Below are 16593 nucleotides of genomic sequence, written 5' to 3' on the forward strand. Positions count from 1 at the left end.
CCACCATTTCAAGGCATTGCCCCTGACTGCCTGCACACGCAACCTTCAAAAGCAATGACGCCACTACATCACTACTGAGTCTTGTGAGCAAAGAGCTGCATGGTCTTGCAAAAGGACAAATGGCAGCATGGAGGAACAGTTTAGGGAGGAGCAGAAGATGAAGACGATTTTATTTGAATAATGCCTGTGTAAGATCATTTCTCACACTTCAGAACAACGTGAAAATTTAGCCCTTTCACTTGGACTTCTCTGTCCAGCATAGTTTTTAAGGCAGCACCAATATTTTCCTCTTCCCCCACACAAAGTTTTTGTCCTCGTCATAAAGGTAGTTTCTCCACACCCATCCCAAGCACTGTGGCACCTTATCATCACTTGTCATACCTCTCAGACATGTGTTTCCCTTCCAGCTGACATATTTTGAAAGCCAGCCTCCTCTTTGCCCTCCTCCCCCCAGTACTGCCATGCTCTGCTTCAACAGGAGTACGTGCAATGCAGAACTGGCTTTAAGCATCTCTATGCAGCAGGTGGAAAGGCAAATGCAGGCTGCAGGGCAGCAAGATTAAGTGGCAGTGCAGCACTTGCAACAGGACTGTGCATTGTAGTGCTACACTTAAATCCATCAGAAATCTCTAAATTGAAGGACTTAGTCGACTTTCTGCACAGATACGCATTTATCTCTTCTCCCCCCTCCTCCCACACAGACGAAATGCAAACTCAAACTATTCTCCCTGATGTTCTGCCAGACAAACAGGCAATTCAGAGCATCACAGGTCTGATTCCCCCACTGTTCTCACTGATTTTTGCTCAGATGCTCTGCAATAATCTTGTCTCAAGCCACCTCATTCAGGCAGCCCATTCATGGGCTATTATGTAGAGGAGACAGTATCAGCTGGCCAGCTACAAACAAATGAACAAAGAAGTAAATAAATCATTTGTGGAATGTTGGCATCTGCATTGTTTAATGCCTTTTGTTTCAGTACTCTCATCTGCCCGTGCACACACAGCCCCTTGACTTCTCAGAAACCACGGCTTCATTAGCAAAGCAGAACACAGCGACAGAATGGACCTACCTTTACGGAAACTAAAACACCGCTTAATTCTCCTATAAGTAGTTTTAGGAATGAAAGGAGCTGCTGCTAAGGCACCTGGGCTGCGGACTCCAGCATTTCTGTCTTCAGGCATCATACAGGCCAGATCACCCACGTCCCTCCAAAGCTTTCCTTTACCAGCTGCATCCAGACAAAACACCACGACTGCTCATCATTACTGACTGCTGAAGAGTTTTTATAATAGTGTATTTTCCTCTGGAGCTATGAGATTTGTGGTCTTCTAGATCTTGGGTAGGGCTTGAAGTGATTTTAACGTTCTCTTCCCTGCTTCAATTTTGCTTTGGGGAACAATTTCCTTCCGTCTCTCTATTTCCTTTAGTTTCTTTTATTTCCTGCAGTGAGACAACTGTCTATTATGCAGTGTCACAACAAAAGAGTTTCAGCAAAAAGATGTATCTTCCATTCAAACAGAAGTGCCTGCACAGATGAAGGGGGAGAAAGACCTCTTCCTCTCAGCTGGAACAGGGGGTTGAGTGGCAGAGACTCCAATTCCACAGGAAAAGGTCAGCGCTTTGCGGTGAGCAAGGGGAAAGAGAAGAACAGTACCAAAAAGGCCACTGAAGAATCCTCCAGGATACAATACTCCTTGCTGGCTCCCTTTATCTCTGCAACCGAGAAGCAAAAACAACAGCCCCTTCGCCCGAAAGGCTCTCTGTCCACAACAGATCCTTTTAAATGGCCTTTTATATACCCAGCTCCCTGTCTGATGTTCTCAGGGGCTTCTCGCTTGTTTTATTGCCTTCAAACCACCAGAAGCTCTCATGGGAGAGGTGCGTCAAATGCGGCAGCAGCGCATCTTTGCCGGCAGGATCCTGGGGAGCTGCTGAGGAATACGTGCCTCCACACGGGGATGCTCTGCTTGCTCCCTCCCTCCCGGTCCCACGCCTGGCAATGGCAGCCACGGCTGCTGCTGCTGCTGCCGCCTGCGCCAGCCCCTCGCGTGCAGCAGGTGCAGGAAAACGACGTAGAGGAGGGAGCCGCCGCAACGCAGATTTTTCTGCTCCTCCGGGTGACTTTGAGTTGAGTTCAGGCGGCTGTCGTGTGTGGCAGCCTGAAAAGCAAGCAGGCTGTGCCTGGCTCCCGCAGGAGGTGCCAGACCTTACACTACTACCCCTGCTAAAATGCTCATGCTCCTTCTTCTCGCCTCCTCCCTCTCCCTTAGTTGCAAGCTCTGCAATTAAAGCTTATGCCTTTCCCTCCTGTAAAAAATTGCCTTTTTAATCTAATCGGGAAAGGAATTTCATGTGCAAACAGGCATTACATGCCCTGGCTCACTTACATTTCTTCTCCCTTTCAGAATTTCTTCCAATCACCTTATTCTTTCGGTCCAAAAACCAATCTGTTTCTGATCACCTTAGCAGATTCCCACCTGCCCCACGCCTGCCTTCTCTTTCTAGCACAGGTTAACAAATAACAATTTAATGATATGGTTAATCATTTACAGGGCTCCTTGCTCTGGTACCAGGAGTCCTTTCCCACTGCCAGACAAACTTTAAATATTAGTGGCTCACCAAGGCTCAGACACATCCGTTGCACATGCGTGCATGCACACACACACACAGCTTGCTTACAATGCTTAAAAGAACCAGAAAATTCAAATATGTTACTCAAAGTGGCACTTGACTCGTATGACACCAGACTATTGTGGTTTACCATCTAGTACTGAAATTTAGGAAGCTGATACAATACTGGTGTTTTGATTAATTAGCTGTCTGAAATAATTTTGTGTTGCAAGTAATTACTTGTTACTGGCTAGTCATCATGTGACTGCAACTTTTCTATATCTTGTTTATAGCTAAAGTAATAGATAAAAAGATTTTGAACTTCAGTGGCTACAGCTCATAAAGGCAGGTGCTTGGACAACTTAAGCCAGAAGTGCCCTTCTTTAGAAGGATTAGACTGTTGCAGCAGCTGCAGCAACATCCACGTAGCAAGGGATAATAAAAATATGAGTGTGTCTGGCCATACATAATTACAGAATAGTTAATAGGGCTTATTAAGACTTGTTAAGATAGCTCAGACTATCAACTTAAGTAACAAGTAGTTGATAAAATGGGGGGCACTAGAAACACAGTTCTTAATGGTGACACATACCACAATACTGCTTTTGCCATGTTATCACAGTCAAACCTTCTCTGTGAACACTAAACCCAAAATCATGTTCTATTCTCATGTTTTCCAGGGAGTTAACTGTTTGCTTCCCAATACAAATAACCCTGAGTCAGTGTATTTGCTCAAGAAATCAAATAGCAAAACCAAAAAGAACATGCTTAGAAGTATTTCAACTACAAATGAATTTAAACAGTAATTCAAGTATTGCACTCAACTCGCTTCATGCAAATCAGCATGTGAAGTCTTCAGCAAGATGCTTCCATCAGTAATTGGCATTAAACACTCCTACAACAATAATGGTGTCCTGAGAATTTTCACGATGGCTGGAAGGATTCCCAGCTGTAAGCCAGAAATAGCTCTTGCCCTATAAAAGCAAATGGGGGGCTGGTGAAGAAAGCATAGGGTCAGGACTCTGGAGATTTGGTTTCTATTCATAGCTCTGTGCATGGACTTGGGCTAGAAACAGAGTTTCACTTAATCTCAGCTCCCTGCCTGTAAAACATAGACACTTCTCTACTTGCAGAACTGCAAGGTTGCCTTTCCTCATTATTTGCCACAGAAACATACTGTGGTGCTGGGAGCCATGTGCAAAAAACCACAAAGATACTCTTCGAAAAATCCAGTTCTGTTATGCCCCCAAATTTATTATTGCCACAGCAGCTTACGCTGCTACTGGACTAAGAGAACACTAAGGAGCTCAACACGAGGCCTGCTTTACAAAGAGAAAGTTGGGGATGGGTAATCTTCATGCTATATAAACAAGCAGATTTCTTACCTAGCCTAACTGCAGAAGACTGTGCTCCTCCTGACTCTCCTCTGCCACAATATGCCTGTAGACGATCACACCTTTTAAGACAAACCTTTCACTTTGTGAGTTTTGGGCTTTGTTTTTTTGTTTTGTTTTTTAAGCATCCTCCTGTAAGACCTACATGCCCAGACTCAGAACTGTGCCAGCTTATTAACATACAGGGCCAGATCCCAGTGAGATGACTGCTTAGCACTATCTTTCCAGAGCACATTTTCCCAGGAGGAGCCAAAGAGAAGACAGTCATGTTTGAAGAGGTGCCAGGCAGGCCCTAGCTGACCAAGTCCCACAGTGCAGCCTACCAGTGAGGCTAACGCCTTCTCCTAAGAACTCTGTGACCTGTATAAAGCACAACGGAAGATGGGTGGCTTACAAGAAAAGTTTTATTTAAAATGGCAGTTTCCTTCAGTCCCTCCCTCCTCTCTCCCATGGTCTACCTGGCAGTTGAGAACAAGACATTTGCAGTCAGCAATCAAGAGTTTTCAGTGATAACTGTGCTTCCCAGTCACGAAACAGCACAGACAATCCTGCCTGACTTACTTTTTCAACAACCTGCAGACAAGACCAAAAAGCATCTGATGCAATACAGGTGCTCTTTCACAGTAGAAAAATATTTCTCAAAAAAAATTGGAGATTTAAGAGCTTCAAGGAACAGATTGATTAACGTACTGACATTTTGTGCAAGTGTGTCAATCATACTTGTATAATAATATAGATGTTATCACCAGAATAATAATGATGAAAATTATGATAATAATTTGCAGCCCATTCAACATAAGAGAACTTGTTAAAAAGACAACTAGACATCCAACAATAAATTTTGATCCAGTACTACTGAAATTGTTGGGTATGCCAATCAAAAGAAGAAGAATCTATCCTATACTGCTACTGCTGATATCCTGGGGCTTATATTGGAGCACATAGCTTTATATAATAACTATTACTGATCTTAGCTGTCACTTGCAGGACAATCACTGACAGCTTCTTGTAACAGGCATTTATGAAACACATGGACCGTCTTTTAACTGGTGACCAAAGGAATTACCCTGCTTCTCCCTATGGAAAAACTGATTCCATAGAAGACCAACCTTCTGTGAAAACTTCCCCTCGCCTTGGTAATGCACTGTCATGTGCTATTCTCATCAAGGGAAGTGGTTCCAGATGGTTTAAAGCCTTTTAGTTAAGCCCTCTGCATGGGAACAAGCCTGATACCTGCATTGCAAGAGAAAACAAAGGGCTCACTTTTTTTGAAAGATCTAGATCATTCTTCTCCTCTTCACTTCAAAACTCTGGCTGTGACTGAGGGACAACAGAAGAACCCTTATGTGTCTTTGTGTATCTGGGAGCCTTGCATGTTCCCTCACTGACTCACCTCCTCCAAATGGCGCCCATATAACCCTGCGAATAGATTTCACCCAATCCTCCATGTCATTCTGTGTGCTCGCCATAAGAAGGTACGTCTCATGATTAGCTGTCATCCGCTCCCGGTCTCCTCCTGCAAGAGAAGATAATTGCACTTAGAAACCCTTTTGCTTTCCTGCCCAGCCAAGTTCCTGCCAGACTGACTGCTGAAAGCAGTAATAGTGGCTCCATAGCAAGCAGACATGGATACTATGCAGTGGAGTGTTTATCGTCAGACACGGCATGAAAAGAAGGTCCTGTAAGTACATTCCCCACCAGACAGCAAGAAGTTGTCATGCTTCCAAAAGGAAATGAGAGGATAAATGTCATCAGTAAACAAAAACAGCTCCATGCCATTCCAAGAATCACGGGGGACCGCACTAATCTGTAACGATATATGCACTGGAAATTTTGCAGCAGTTCTTGTACCATGATAGAGACAATAAACGCAGAGAGAGATAACCATGCTTTGAACAAGTGGGGATGATTCCATTTTTATTTTCAGGAACACAATGTGTCACGTTCATGGCAATGACATTTGATACACCCAAGTGTTGCTGTGAATCTCTAAGGCGGCAGCCGATGCTAGCAGCTGGTACAGTCCACTGCGTTCTATGGGTCTGATGAGAATTAGATTAAGAGGGAACACACTGCCTTATTATCATTTATTTAAAGGATGGGCCGACACTAAGAAGGTCAAAACCAGAACTTGGCTTGCCACAGCTCCAGGTTTTCACACTTGTAGTACTGCTTCACCTCCATTCTAATGGGTACTATGTTAGTGCAAGAGCACATGGGGATGCAAACCACCCTTCCAGCGTTGCAGAGGGAGCAAACCCTTCCAGAAAGATAGCACCAGACATTTTGAAGCCCTTTCACCGAGCCAAAGGCATGCATGTATACTTCATGCACAAACGCGATGCACCTAGAAATCCCTTGAGCTCTGTGTTGATCTCTTTCCAGCTTCTTCCATCCCTATTTTTGATTCTAGTCATGTCTAAAGTAAATATCTCTGTTCATTACAGGAGAATACTGCTCCTTGGAGGCCTTCTGAAGAGTGCCATGCTCAGTGCTGGGCACTGGAACAGCTAGGTTTCTAAAGAGAAATTTCTTAAGGGGTAGAAAATCCAACCACAACTTCCTGGCACAACTGTTCTGAATGAACCTACTTGTATAGTGCACACTTTACAGGGTTAGGACACACAACTGTAAAAGGGACTGAATTGAAACTTGGTGAACACAAAAGCCAGATTTTTCCAGACATGAGCAGATTCTACTTATTCTTAAGGTTTACATCATTGTTCAAAACTTAAATCTGAACTTGGAGGTAAAGAGAGACTCTGGTTTTCTACAGTCAAAATACAGCCATTCATATACCATATGTTCCCCAAAAAGGCATCCAAAGAAGTAATGCAACAACCTGAAGTACAATACATTTTAGACTATACCACAGTTCAAAAGTCTGAAGAACGCTACTTTTTTTCTAAGACGTAGGTTAAAAGGTAGGGATGAACCTATTTTAAGTGCCAACACTAGAGAAATATCAACATGAGCTAAACTGCATTGTTTGGGTTTTTTTAAATCTTTTTAGTGACTAGCATAAGAATTGGTACAAAACATGAGTCTTACTTCTATGCTATGTTCTGTAATTTTTACCTTTCAAGAAGTGGAGGATGAAGGTATGGGGAGGGGGAAGCATAAGCATCCCAAATGGTAGCACTCCACATCAACGCTGCCCAGCAGAAAGCACATAGTCAGGCCCTGGAAATTTACTGCCCACCTCTACCTTCTACATAGCCATCTTGACCAGACTGAGGACAGATCTCTCCCACTCAAGCACAAAGAGTAGATATGATACTGTCTACAGTCTACTTAAACTGGCATATTTTGCACATCATCTAGAGTTCTCATCCTGAAAAGACCAAAAAACAAACAGAAAGTTTCAATATATTGTCACAGCTATTAAATATAATAGTAATAAATATAGTACAGATTAAAAGCATGTAACACAGTTGTGCCCTTTTTGTGGCTGATAAAAACTGAAAAAAATTATTTATACTACCATATTGTACTGTAGCTGCTTCTTTTTTTTTTTTTTTTTTTTTTTTTTTTTTTTTTAAAATGGACCAGCATCCTGTAAGGTGCTGTATAAAAAGATGCATTCACACAAAATACATATCAGATCCAGGAATAAAACAAGAGGTGACCTGATTTTCTTACTAAAGAGGCAACAAAAAAGATGACAGCCGTAGCCAAGTGATGGTCCTCCTTTTGGGTGTCTGTCAGATTGCTCCATATTTTTGAATAGCCTGTATATTTAAGTTCAGCAGATTATGTGAGATTTACTCAGTTACCATGTTATGAAAAACCAGAGGGTGTTCTCCAGATAAAGTGGATTGATCACAGAAGTCTAGATAGTTCATTTACAGTGTGGATTCCAGAGCAGTACTCTAAACAACTAACTCAAGTAAACACCCACTCAGCTAATACACAATTAATCTGTGTTTAATTTTGCAGAGAAGGAAAGCATAATGTTTAGTTACATTATCTTTTGGTATGAGAAAGCGAAGCTTTCCTAACAAAAGGAGCTTCACCATTTTATAGCAATTCTGGATCTGTCTACTTTGTAATTCAACTCCTTTCTTTCACACCACAATATTGCATCTTGCAGGGTTCTTCTACTTGTACATTAATTTAGTTACTATTCAAGAACTGAAGCCTCACCGAAAGACTTTTGGGGACACAATAGCACATATTGGATTTGTATTTTACTGCAAATGTTAACTTTTAGTGGGACTGTGTTTCAAACACAAAATTAATAAGATCAGGGGGACAGACAAGAAGAAATGATGATGATTCAGGAAATAGCCATCTCAGATAAGTAATATCAGATAAACAGAAATAGAAGGACCTTTCTGAATCTTCAGTAGGTCCACAGGACACTTCTGAAAGACGCTATTTAGAATCTCCAACTCACTTCCCCCCCCCCCCCCTTGTAATATTATTGTTACGATTATAATGAAGCATGAGTATATCACAGTCTCCAAAAATCAGACATCTATTCATACCATAGATACCAGCATTAAGTACGTCAACATGAAAATGATGCTCAGCATGAAGTCCATTACAGATATGAATGCATCCTTATTCCTTTCCTGTGAGCATGCAAATCATAATTTATTTTACCTGTACTGTTGTATGGCTCTAGATTACACCTTCTCAAATTTCCTTCCCTGCATTTGCAGTCCAAGTATGAGAAATGCCTAATCCTGCGTGCTGTGGCCTGCTTGTGAATAGCCAACTCAAGGGGCTGGAATACGAACTCCACTTTTTTTTTTTTTTAATCTTTTCCCCTTGTTACTTTGCAGGTGTCACAGGACCTGGAAGGAGTAGAACCCAGTCTACCTGACCAAAGAAGTTGACCCTGGCATATTCAAGGTGAAAAGCTGCTGTTTACACCACTGATGTGTATATCCTGTTTCTTCCAGCCTCTGGTAACTGCTTAAAGTAATTGGATCTATACTGTTTCTAAAAACTACAATATAATATCACATATTGTTATTCCTGCAGCCCTAACCAATCCTTTATCTGTTTTATTTTCCTGGCAGCATCAGAAATGAATTCTTATTTATTGAAGAAATCTATCCATAACATCCATTTGGAGTGGAAGCAGTGAAACAGCACAATACCACGACGAATCTTCCACTTTGAACAGGTCAGATTTCTCCTCTTGCCCCCTTTGGGACTAGCAATGACTTGCAGGTTCCCAAGTGTTCCTTCCTGCCTCCTTCGGGGACTCAGTAACCAGTAAATACAGACCACTGCTGTGCTTCGTGATAGGACAGCCTGGGACCACTCGGCCCCATGCTGGGTGCAGCTATGTGCGCAGAGCCAGCACCGCTCTGATACAAGCGAGGCGAGGTATTTTAACAACTCTTGCCAGCAACCGGAAAAAAAACCAATTAAAATACGGAAGAGGCCAATTCTTGAGGGGATCCACTCCCCAGGGGAAAAGAAAGGGAACAGCCTGCACTTTGCTCAAGCAGCACCACACCACACTCGGAAAAGCATGAAGAGGCGGTAACTGAATATAAGGGTGATTGGTTCCTGAAATACCAGGCTCAACAGCTCTCCTGCTTTTTATTGTCCATCAATTAAATGTGAATGCACAGACATTTTGCATTCAGCTGCAGGGGTGGGGTGGGAAGTCGTGCAAGGTGGGGGATTTTTGTAGTCTCTTCCTGTCTAACCCAACACCCTTCTCTTACCTGAAGGTACCCAGGCTGGACTCCGAATGAAATATTTGCTTGTCCTTTTAAAAGCATCTTGGATTTCTTGCAAACAGTAGTTCCAGCATTCTTGAGAACGGAATGCGAAGGGATTAAATTCATTCCAACTGTTTAGAAGAGAATTTTCTCCCAGGAGAAACATCAAAAACTAGGATTAATCTGATTTTTCTGAGCGGAGAATGTCATGGCCAACCTCAAAAGAACACTGACATTCCAACAAAAAAAAAAATTTAGGGGCCAATTTCAAAGTAAACCAGTTCCCTACTCCCTTGTGCCTTTCTCTTAGCCACAGTTTCTAAAACCCTTGCTCTCAGCTTGGGAACTGGAAGGTGGTCAAAGGCAGACTGGCATTACAACAGAACCCACTGGGTTTTCTTTAGAAACACCCTCTTGCTTGGATACTTCACATTTGTTTCCTAAATTTTTAATTTCACAGGAAAATGCTAAATAGTAAAATTTTAGCCTTCTAATGTTTCATATGAATACACTAAACGCACCTCCATATGGTATTCAAATAGGAACTCCTGGCTACTCATCACCTCACAAAAAATCAAGCCATATACTTATAAAAAAGATTTAGGAGCTGATATTCAGACATTAGTTTCTGAAAATCTTGCCCGAGGAGTCCTTTGTTTTCCTTCTGTTGCACCCTGTTTTCACTTTATTTTCTTAATTTTTTTTAGCTTGTCTTTCAAATAGTTCTTGCTGCTATATGGTCTGGAATTCTCTTCCAGCTACTACTGTCCATCACCATATTTCTGCATACGTGCACTGAACCAATGCCACTCTCTTCTCCCACATGTCCCTGTATCACCCGAAGCCTCATAGTTGCACCAGCCTTTAAGTTAGAAGAGCTGATCTTTCATACAAATTGTCTGCAACTCAGAAATGTACGCATCTGTGTGTTGCATAAATCTTCCCAGTGTAGCCAGGTGTAGAAGTTAAGTGCCATCCCCGTGTGCAGTGAAGCAGGCATGCTCGTCTCTGTTCAGATGTATGATAAGACTATGTAATTTATAGTTCTTCATCAGGACTCCAATTAGTATTTCTTCACAAGCAAAACACCAATAATTATGACAGAATTCATGACTCTTCCACTATACTTTGTGCTCTTAAATTTTCCCCTATACTGCAAATGCACTGCACATTAAGTGACATATTTAATCTATTTCTCTGGAAAAACCCACCTGCATTTCCTTCATCAACTTTCACTTTATGGCATTTATATTCAGACTTTTTAATCCTAAGCAGAAATCATCTCTGCAAGTTGTAGAGGATACTAGAATATCAGAGACCAAGATGAACAACCTTATTCTCCTTTTTTTTTCCCTAATGAAACTCCTCGTTTAAGAACAAAACAGAAATTATCATTACCCAAGCTTGATATTAACTCAACACTAACCACTGCTGCTTTAAGCATAGAAGTCTGACTTGACATACTGATGAGCTACTAAAAGACAGTTCAAATCCATACGTGTCTGTCTTCCATATACTGACACTGGCAACTACAGGATCCATCTATCCTCAAGTGAGTAAAAAAATTCTATCATAGCTGTTAAATCTTATAATCACGCCCAACTTTAATGTAACATAAGAACTCTTCTGCTGGCCACTGCCTGTGCTCATGAACCCTGCACATCCTGAGTCTGATGAAAACCACATATAGGCATCTTCAAGGATGATTCAGGTTCCTGCACTGAGGTGGTATGGGACAATTTGCCCTTCAAACTGCCCTCAAACTGTTAGACCAGTTTGAGCACTAAAATATTTTATGTTCATTCCAACTGGGCCAGTGGAAAAACCTAACTACAAAAAGCTTGGTCAGAACACAGGTTGAAATTTGCAAAGCAAAATGAAGGAGCTAAGCGCTGGGATGCAATTGGATTTTAATGAGATTTTAATATCTTACTGGCTCTGGGATTCATTGAGAAACCCTTCTTCATAGTAAGTGAGAATCTATGTTGAAGGCTTAGCAACTGCTGCATCTCACATGACTAATTTAAAGAACAGAAAGAGACACAGCTACTTGAAACTTGCAACGTTTTTGTACTGTGTATACCACTTGCTAAGCAGCCAAGCTTATGTTCTTACATATGTGTTGGTGGAGAGGAAGTAGGGGCAATGAATTTCTGTGTATCAGCTTGGGACTTATTTCTGATGATGCAGGTACGGAGCTTGGAGACAAGAGCTGGGGAGGGGGTGTGTTGGGTTTTCTGTTGTTTGTTTGTTTGTAAGTCTTAAAAGCATCTTTATTCTGCACATGCCTGGTATTGCTCCTGCTCTTCCTGACTGTCTAAAACTTTACCAAGAATTTAAAGCATCCTCTTAGTTCAACTAGGATGAAAAAAAGAGTACATAGGCTAAGTTCAAGTCACTGCCACCTTTTTCTTTTATCACAAAATTAAGGTAGTCTGGAGAACCAAGTTCTTAATGATCATGCAAAAACTCACCTGAAAACAAACAACCCACACTGTATGATTATCAGAGACAAACAGTCTGTATTTACAGGAGCTTCACCATTACTTCTGAAGTGACTGTTACGGAATATATGCTGTATGTTCTCATCACAAGAGACCTGCTCCATGGAAACTACACAGAACATTGTTGTATTTTCCAACAGTACTCAACTTACCTCTTTCATAGCACAGCTTGTCTAAAACATATCTATATCATGAAGGAGAAAAGATGTCCATGAACTGAAGATGTGATGTTGGACTTCATGAAGCTGAAAATCAACCAGGGAGGCTAAGACCAAGGCGGATGGGGGGGGGAGAAGAGCTTGACCTTGGAGTATAAAAGAAAGCACCCTGGAAAGGTCTCTATTTAAAAGACATTATCAGAGCCATCAGTGATGGAAATCCCAAAAGCCAAGAGAAATAGAAAACTAGCACTAAGCTAGGTGCACTGAACAGGCTCCTTGCATGCTAAACAATCATATCCTAAAATGCCCAATTGTTTTATCTTGCACTGAGCTCCCCAGATACTAAATTGAACGTACAACCTGTCAACTCAGCATTTCATTCAGATCCACAAAAAACCCTGTCCAGCTTAAAATCAAAGAGATTTGGGCAATCTTGTATCTTAGCTTATTATTTGATGATTCCTGAGATTTTAGGATCTGTGTTTTGAAGACCTTCATGACAAAACTGAGTACAGAAACTTGTTTCTAGGAAAAAAACTTAAGCTAATAAAATAAAACACAATTGAGACATAGCAATAATTGAAACAAGGAACTTCTCACTAGCCCTATTATGTAATATATGGCAAACCAGATTCCAAAGATCATAAAGATACTAAGAGGAAACTCCTATGTACTGTAAAAGTCCTAACAATACTAGGTGAAATAAAATTGGCTGGTTTTCCACAGATGTTTAAACACATAAATCCATCTAGATGGCTGGATGTTACAACACGAGTGGCTACCATTAGAATTTAACTCCTAAGCATTTTCAAAAGGTGTTCCATAAAACTTGAAAAATACCCTCTGTTGTTCTTTTAAAACCAGAGCAGGTAGCAGACCCAGTTCATGATTTTGAGTTCCACTACATAGTTGCATTAGCTCTAAAGCTTTAATGACAGGTAATAGACTGGGTTGAGGAAGATACACAAATTACAATTTCAATTCTTTTATGCAGACTGTCCTGTTATATCTTCTGTTCTTGTTTGGCTCAATGCTGCTCTGTCTTCTGAAAGGAGACACAGATGGCCGGAAAATATGCTTATATCACCTATGTGTTTTAAATGACTAATACCACCACCACTGAGAAACCTCAGCATTGAAATACAATGTTATCAAACTCACCATTGTTTTACTAACAAACTATATCAGTTGCACTATTTACTTTCTCTCTTCACAAAGAACTAATACAATTTCCTAAAGAGGGGAATTAAGTAACTGCAAACAAGTCAATAATGAAGATACTGCTTTTTAAATACTTCAGTACAAATATCATTTTCTGCTCCTAGTATCCAAGCTGATCTTTTGCATTAATAATCTTGAACAGCAGTGTTCTGCACTAAGAGTGTATTGGTTTTTGGGCATATTAGCTTTTCAACATAAAAGCTGCAGCCTAATTTAAGTGCTAAATGGCAAAAGACTGCTAACACAAGTACATTCCCTGGTGGGCATTGTGCTCTATCACAATTTCCCTGCTTGCAGAATGCCTGGAAGACAGCAGGGCTTTTTCAATAGAAAGAGTTGTTTTCATGAAGCTCTGAACCAGCTGCTATTGGATACTTGAAATCAGGCTAAGGAAATGTGTAACACAATGAATACTCTGTACAGGTAGCTTTCTTCTGTGCTGCAGGGCTACAACTGCAGCACATCTGTCTATAAGAGTAAGTTTAGTGTCTTGCACAGTAAAAGCATAAAATCAGTGCCATATTTAAGCATTTTGTCTTTCTCCTAATGTAATAATTATTGCTTAAATACCTGAGCAAACACCTGTGATGCTTGCTCATCAGCAGTTACAATTGTGTTAGAAAGATGTCATTAAAGAGAGATGTGAATTCAAATCACCCCTTGTACAATATAAGAGCTCTGATTTTTTCAGAGCACGATCTTTTCAGGCATGTCTCATTCTTCCTCTCTTTCCTCTCCTCCCCTAGTTTTGCTACCCTTCCTTTATTCCTAATTTGAACTTCTGCTACACTTCAAACAGATTTAACAGTTATCCACCTCATCCTCACACAGAGATCCCAAGTGCTACCTGTTTTGCAGTCTGTTCCTCCTACCCTTCCCTGCCACTAAGATGTTGGTGCCAGCACAGTTAACTTTTTTTATCATGCCCTTCCCCAGTGCCATTCCCACTTGAAAAAATCTCATCTCTCTTCTTGCTCAAGGCACACCGCCCAGAACATTTTGTTTACAGGTTGCATTAAAAGGCCATCAAGCTGTGTGGACCCCATCACAGCTTTACACTTCACCAGCCCCTGAGCAGCAGCACACATCGCTGCCTTCCCAGTTAATCAGTACCATGCAAAAGTCAGAGGCATGCTTCTTTTGCACTGCTGTTGATAGTTTTCAGCTTTCCAGAATTTTTCAATGTTGTCAGCATTGTTGTGATATAAAAGGCAGTCTGAACTGTCATGTTTGCTGTTCTATTGTTGTGACTTTCAGCTGTTTCCAGAGTTGCTAGTAACGTTTTCTGCATCCATTAGCAATTCTACTTTCTTATATTCGTTGAAGCTCTGTGAAACCACACAACAGCAAAAAAATATTTTTCTACCTTTTTTTTTCAGCCATACTAACAGATGAAATCACATTCTTCTCCCTGTATAGTGAAGACTGGCGATGAATTCACAGAAGCAGATGGATCAGGGAAAAAAAAGGGTCAGATTTACAGTATGCAAGTTATACCTTTATAGAAAAGAAATTGACTGCAAATACCCTAAATGCACACTCTGGCACTAACATGAAACTTAGCAAACATTCTGACAAAGCATGTATTATAATTTTACCTGGTCTTGACAAACTATTACACTTATTGCAGGGAAGCAGAAAAATAATTTGGTGGATCCACAAAAGACACACTCAGTATCACTTCTCAAGAAGGCTTCTCACTCCTTGTGCCTTGCAATGGAATCTCACACAGGCTTTTTTGGTAGGAAGATGTGGAAAATACAAATAAACAAAAAAACAGAGACTGACCGTAGAAATCCAGTCCTATATGTCCTTCATTACTACTAGGATTTAAGACATATACAGTATTGATCCAGTTCTAGAACAAAACATACCAGGCCACACTTGTCCATGCACATGTACAGTGCCACCACACTGCCCTATTTTCAAAACTTCAACCATAAAGAGCTTTCCTCTGAAATTATGAGTTCAAGAAAGCACAAATAAAGCAGAAAGTCTTGCCTAATGCCATTAACTATTAAAAACATATACTGTGGCTTTTTTAGTTAAAACTTGTACACACAGAAGATACAAAATCAAATCAAATTGTCAAGGCCTTTTTTTTTTTTTTTTGGACAAAGAAGGTAGACCAAGTCCATCTTTGTGAGTTTTCTTCCCCCATTTTTCTGACATTGGCCAATAGTTTCCTGGGGACAGAGACAAGAGAGATTTGCTTTCTGAACTACAGCTTGGATTCTAACAGATAGCACAACTCACTTGTGACCTCCAAGAAGAAACAAAATAGAGGGAAGAATATGGCTTTTTCAATGACCTGTGACAAATGTTTTACTGCTTTACTTCTACTACTTTCTCATCAGACTATGCCATTTCTACATCCGAACTGCAGTAACCAAGAGAGGAGTGGATTGCTGCAGCCAGGTCTCAGCTCTGTGGCACCGCATTTTACCCAGCCACTGATTACACAGGTTTGTATTTCATGCTATGCCTATGGGGTAGGTGATTTCAAGGAGGAATGCAGAAGACCTTCAGGGAAACACATGATCAATCAGATGTCAAATGTCCGCAGCACTGCGGAGTTCCACTGAGAAGACCTATTGTTTTTAATAGGAAGGCTTCACTAAGCAATTGACACCTTCTTCAAATACGGCTAAGTGTATTCCTAAGAAATGGGGGAGGGCAGAACTACAGAAATGGCTCCACTTTTAACTGCTTCATCTGCCCGCTGGTTGCCACCTGATTGTTGCAATAGTGCTACAGTGTCTACAGACAATTTCTTAAATTTAACATTTCTCACCCCCTGAAATTACTATTTTACTTGCTCCTTCCAGTAACAGTTAAAATCTGTGGAAAACTATGAGTTGTCATATGACTTGCCAAGAGGGAATCAATGTATTTATGTAGTTGGGAAGGAATGTGAGGGTCACATAATGTCAAACACTAGTGGTGGTGCAAGCCTCAGTGGATGACTTCACTGTTACCTGTTGTAATTGATTTATTCTAAGAGAAAAGCATTAA

The 16593-nt window shown here is 41.0% G+C and overlaps 1 protein-coding gene across 11 annotated transcripts in view; it reads right to left on the minus strand.

Annotated features, from left to right (window-relative positions):
- The window catches only part of ARHGAP24 (Rho GTPase activating protein 24), a 278923-nt gene that overhangs the window by 29918 nt on the left and 232412 nt on the right, over positions 1–16593 (minus strand). For 9 of the 11 annotated variants that reach the window (XM_069781438.1, XM_069781428.1, XM_069781420.1 and 6 more), the window contains one exon: positions 5399–5521. The exons of 1 other annotated variant lie outside the window; for it this stretch is intronic. In XM_069781438.1, the coding sequence (XP_069637539.1) occupies positions 5399–5521 (123 nt within the window). Of the gene's footprint in view, positions 1–1070; positions 1992–5398; positions 5522–16593 lie in introns of those variants that run through there. One more of the 11 variants, XM_009930896.2, reaches the window with a different exon arrangement.

This window comes from Haliaeetus albicilla, chromosome 1 (assembly GCF_947461875.1).
Source record: "Haliaeetus albicilla chromosome 1, bHalAlb1.1, whole genome shotgun sequence".
NCBI lineage: Eukaryota > Metazoa > Chordata > Aves > Accipitriformes > Accipitridae > Haliaeetus > Haliaeetus albicilla.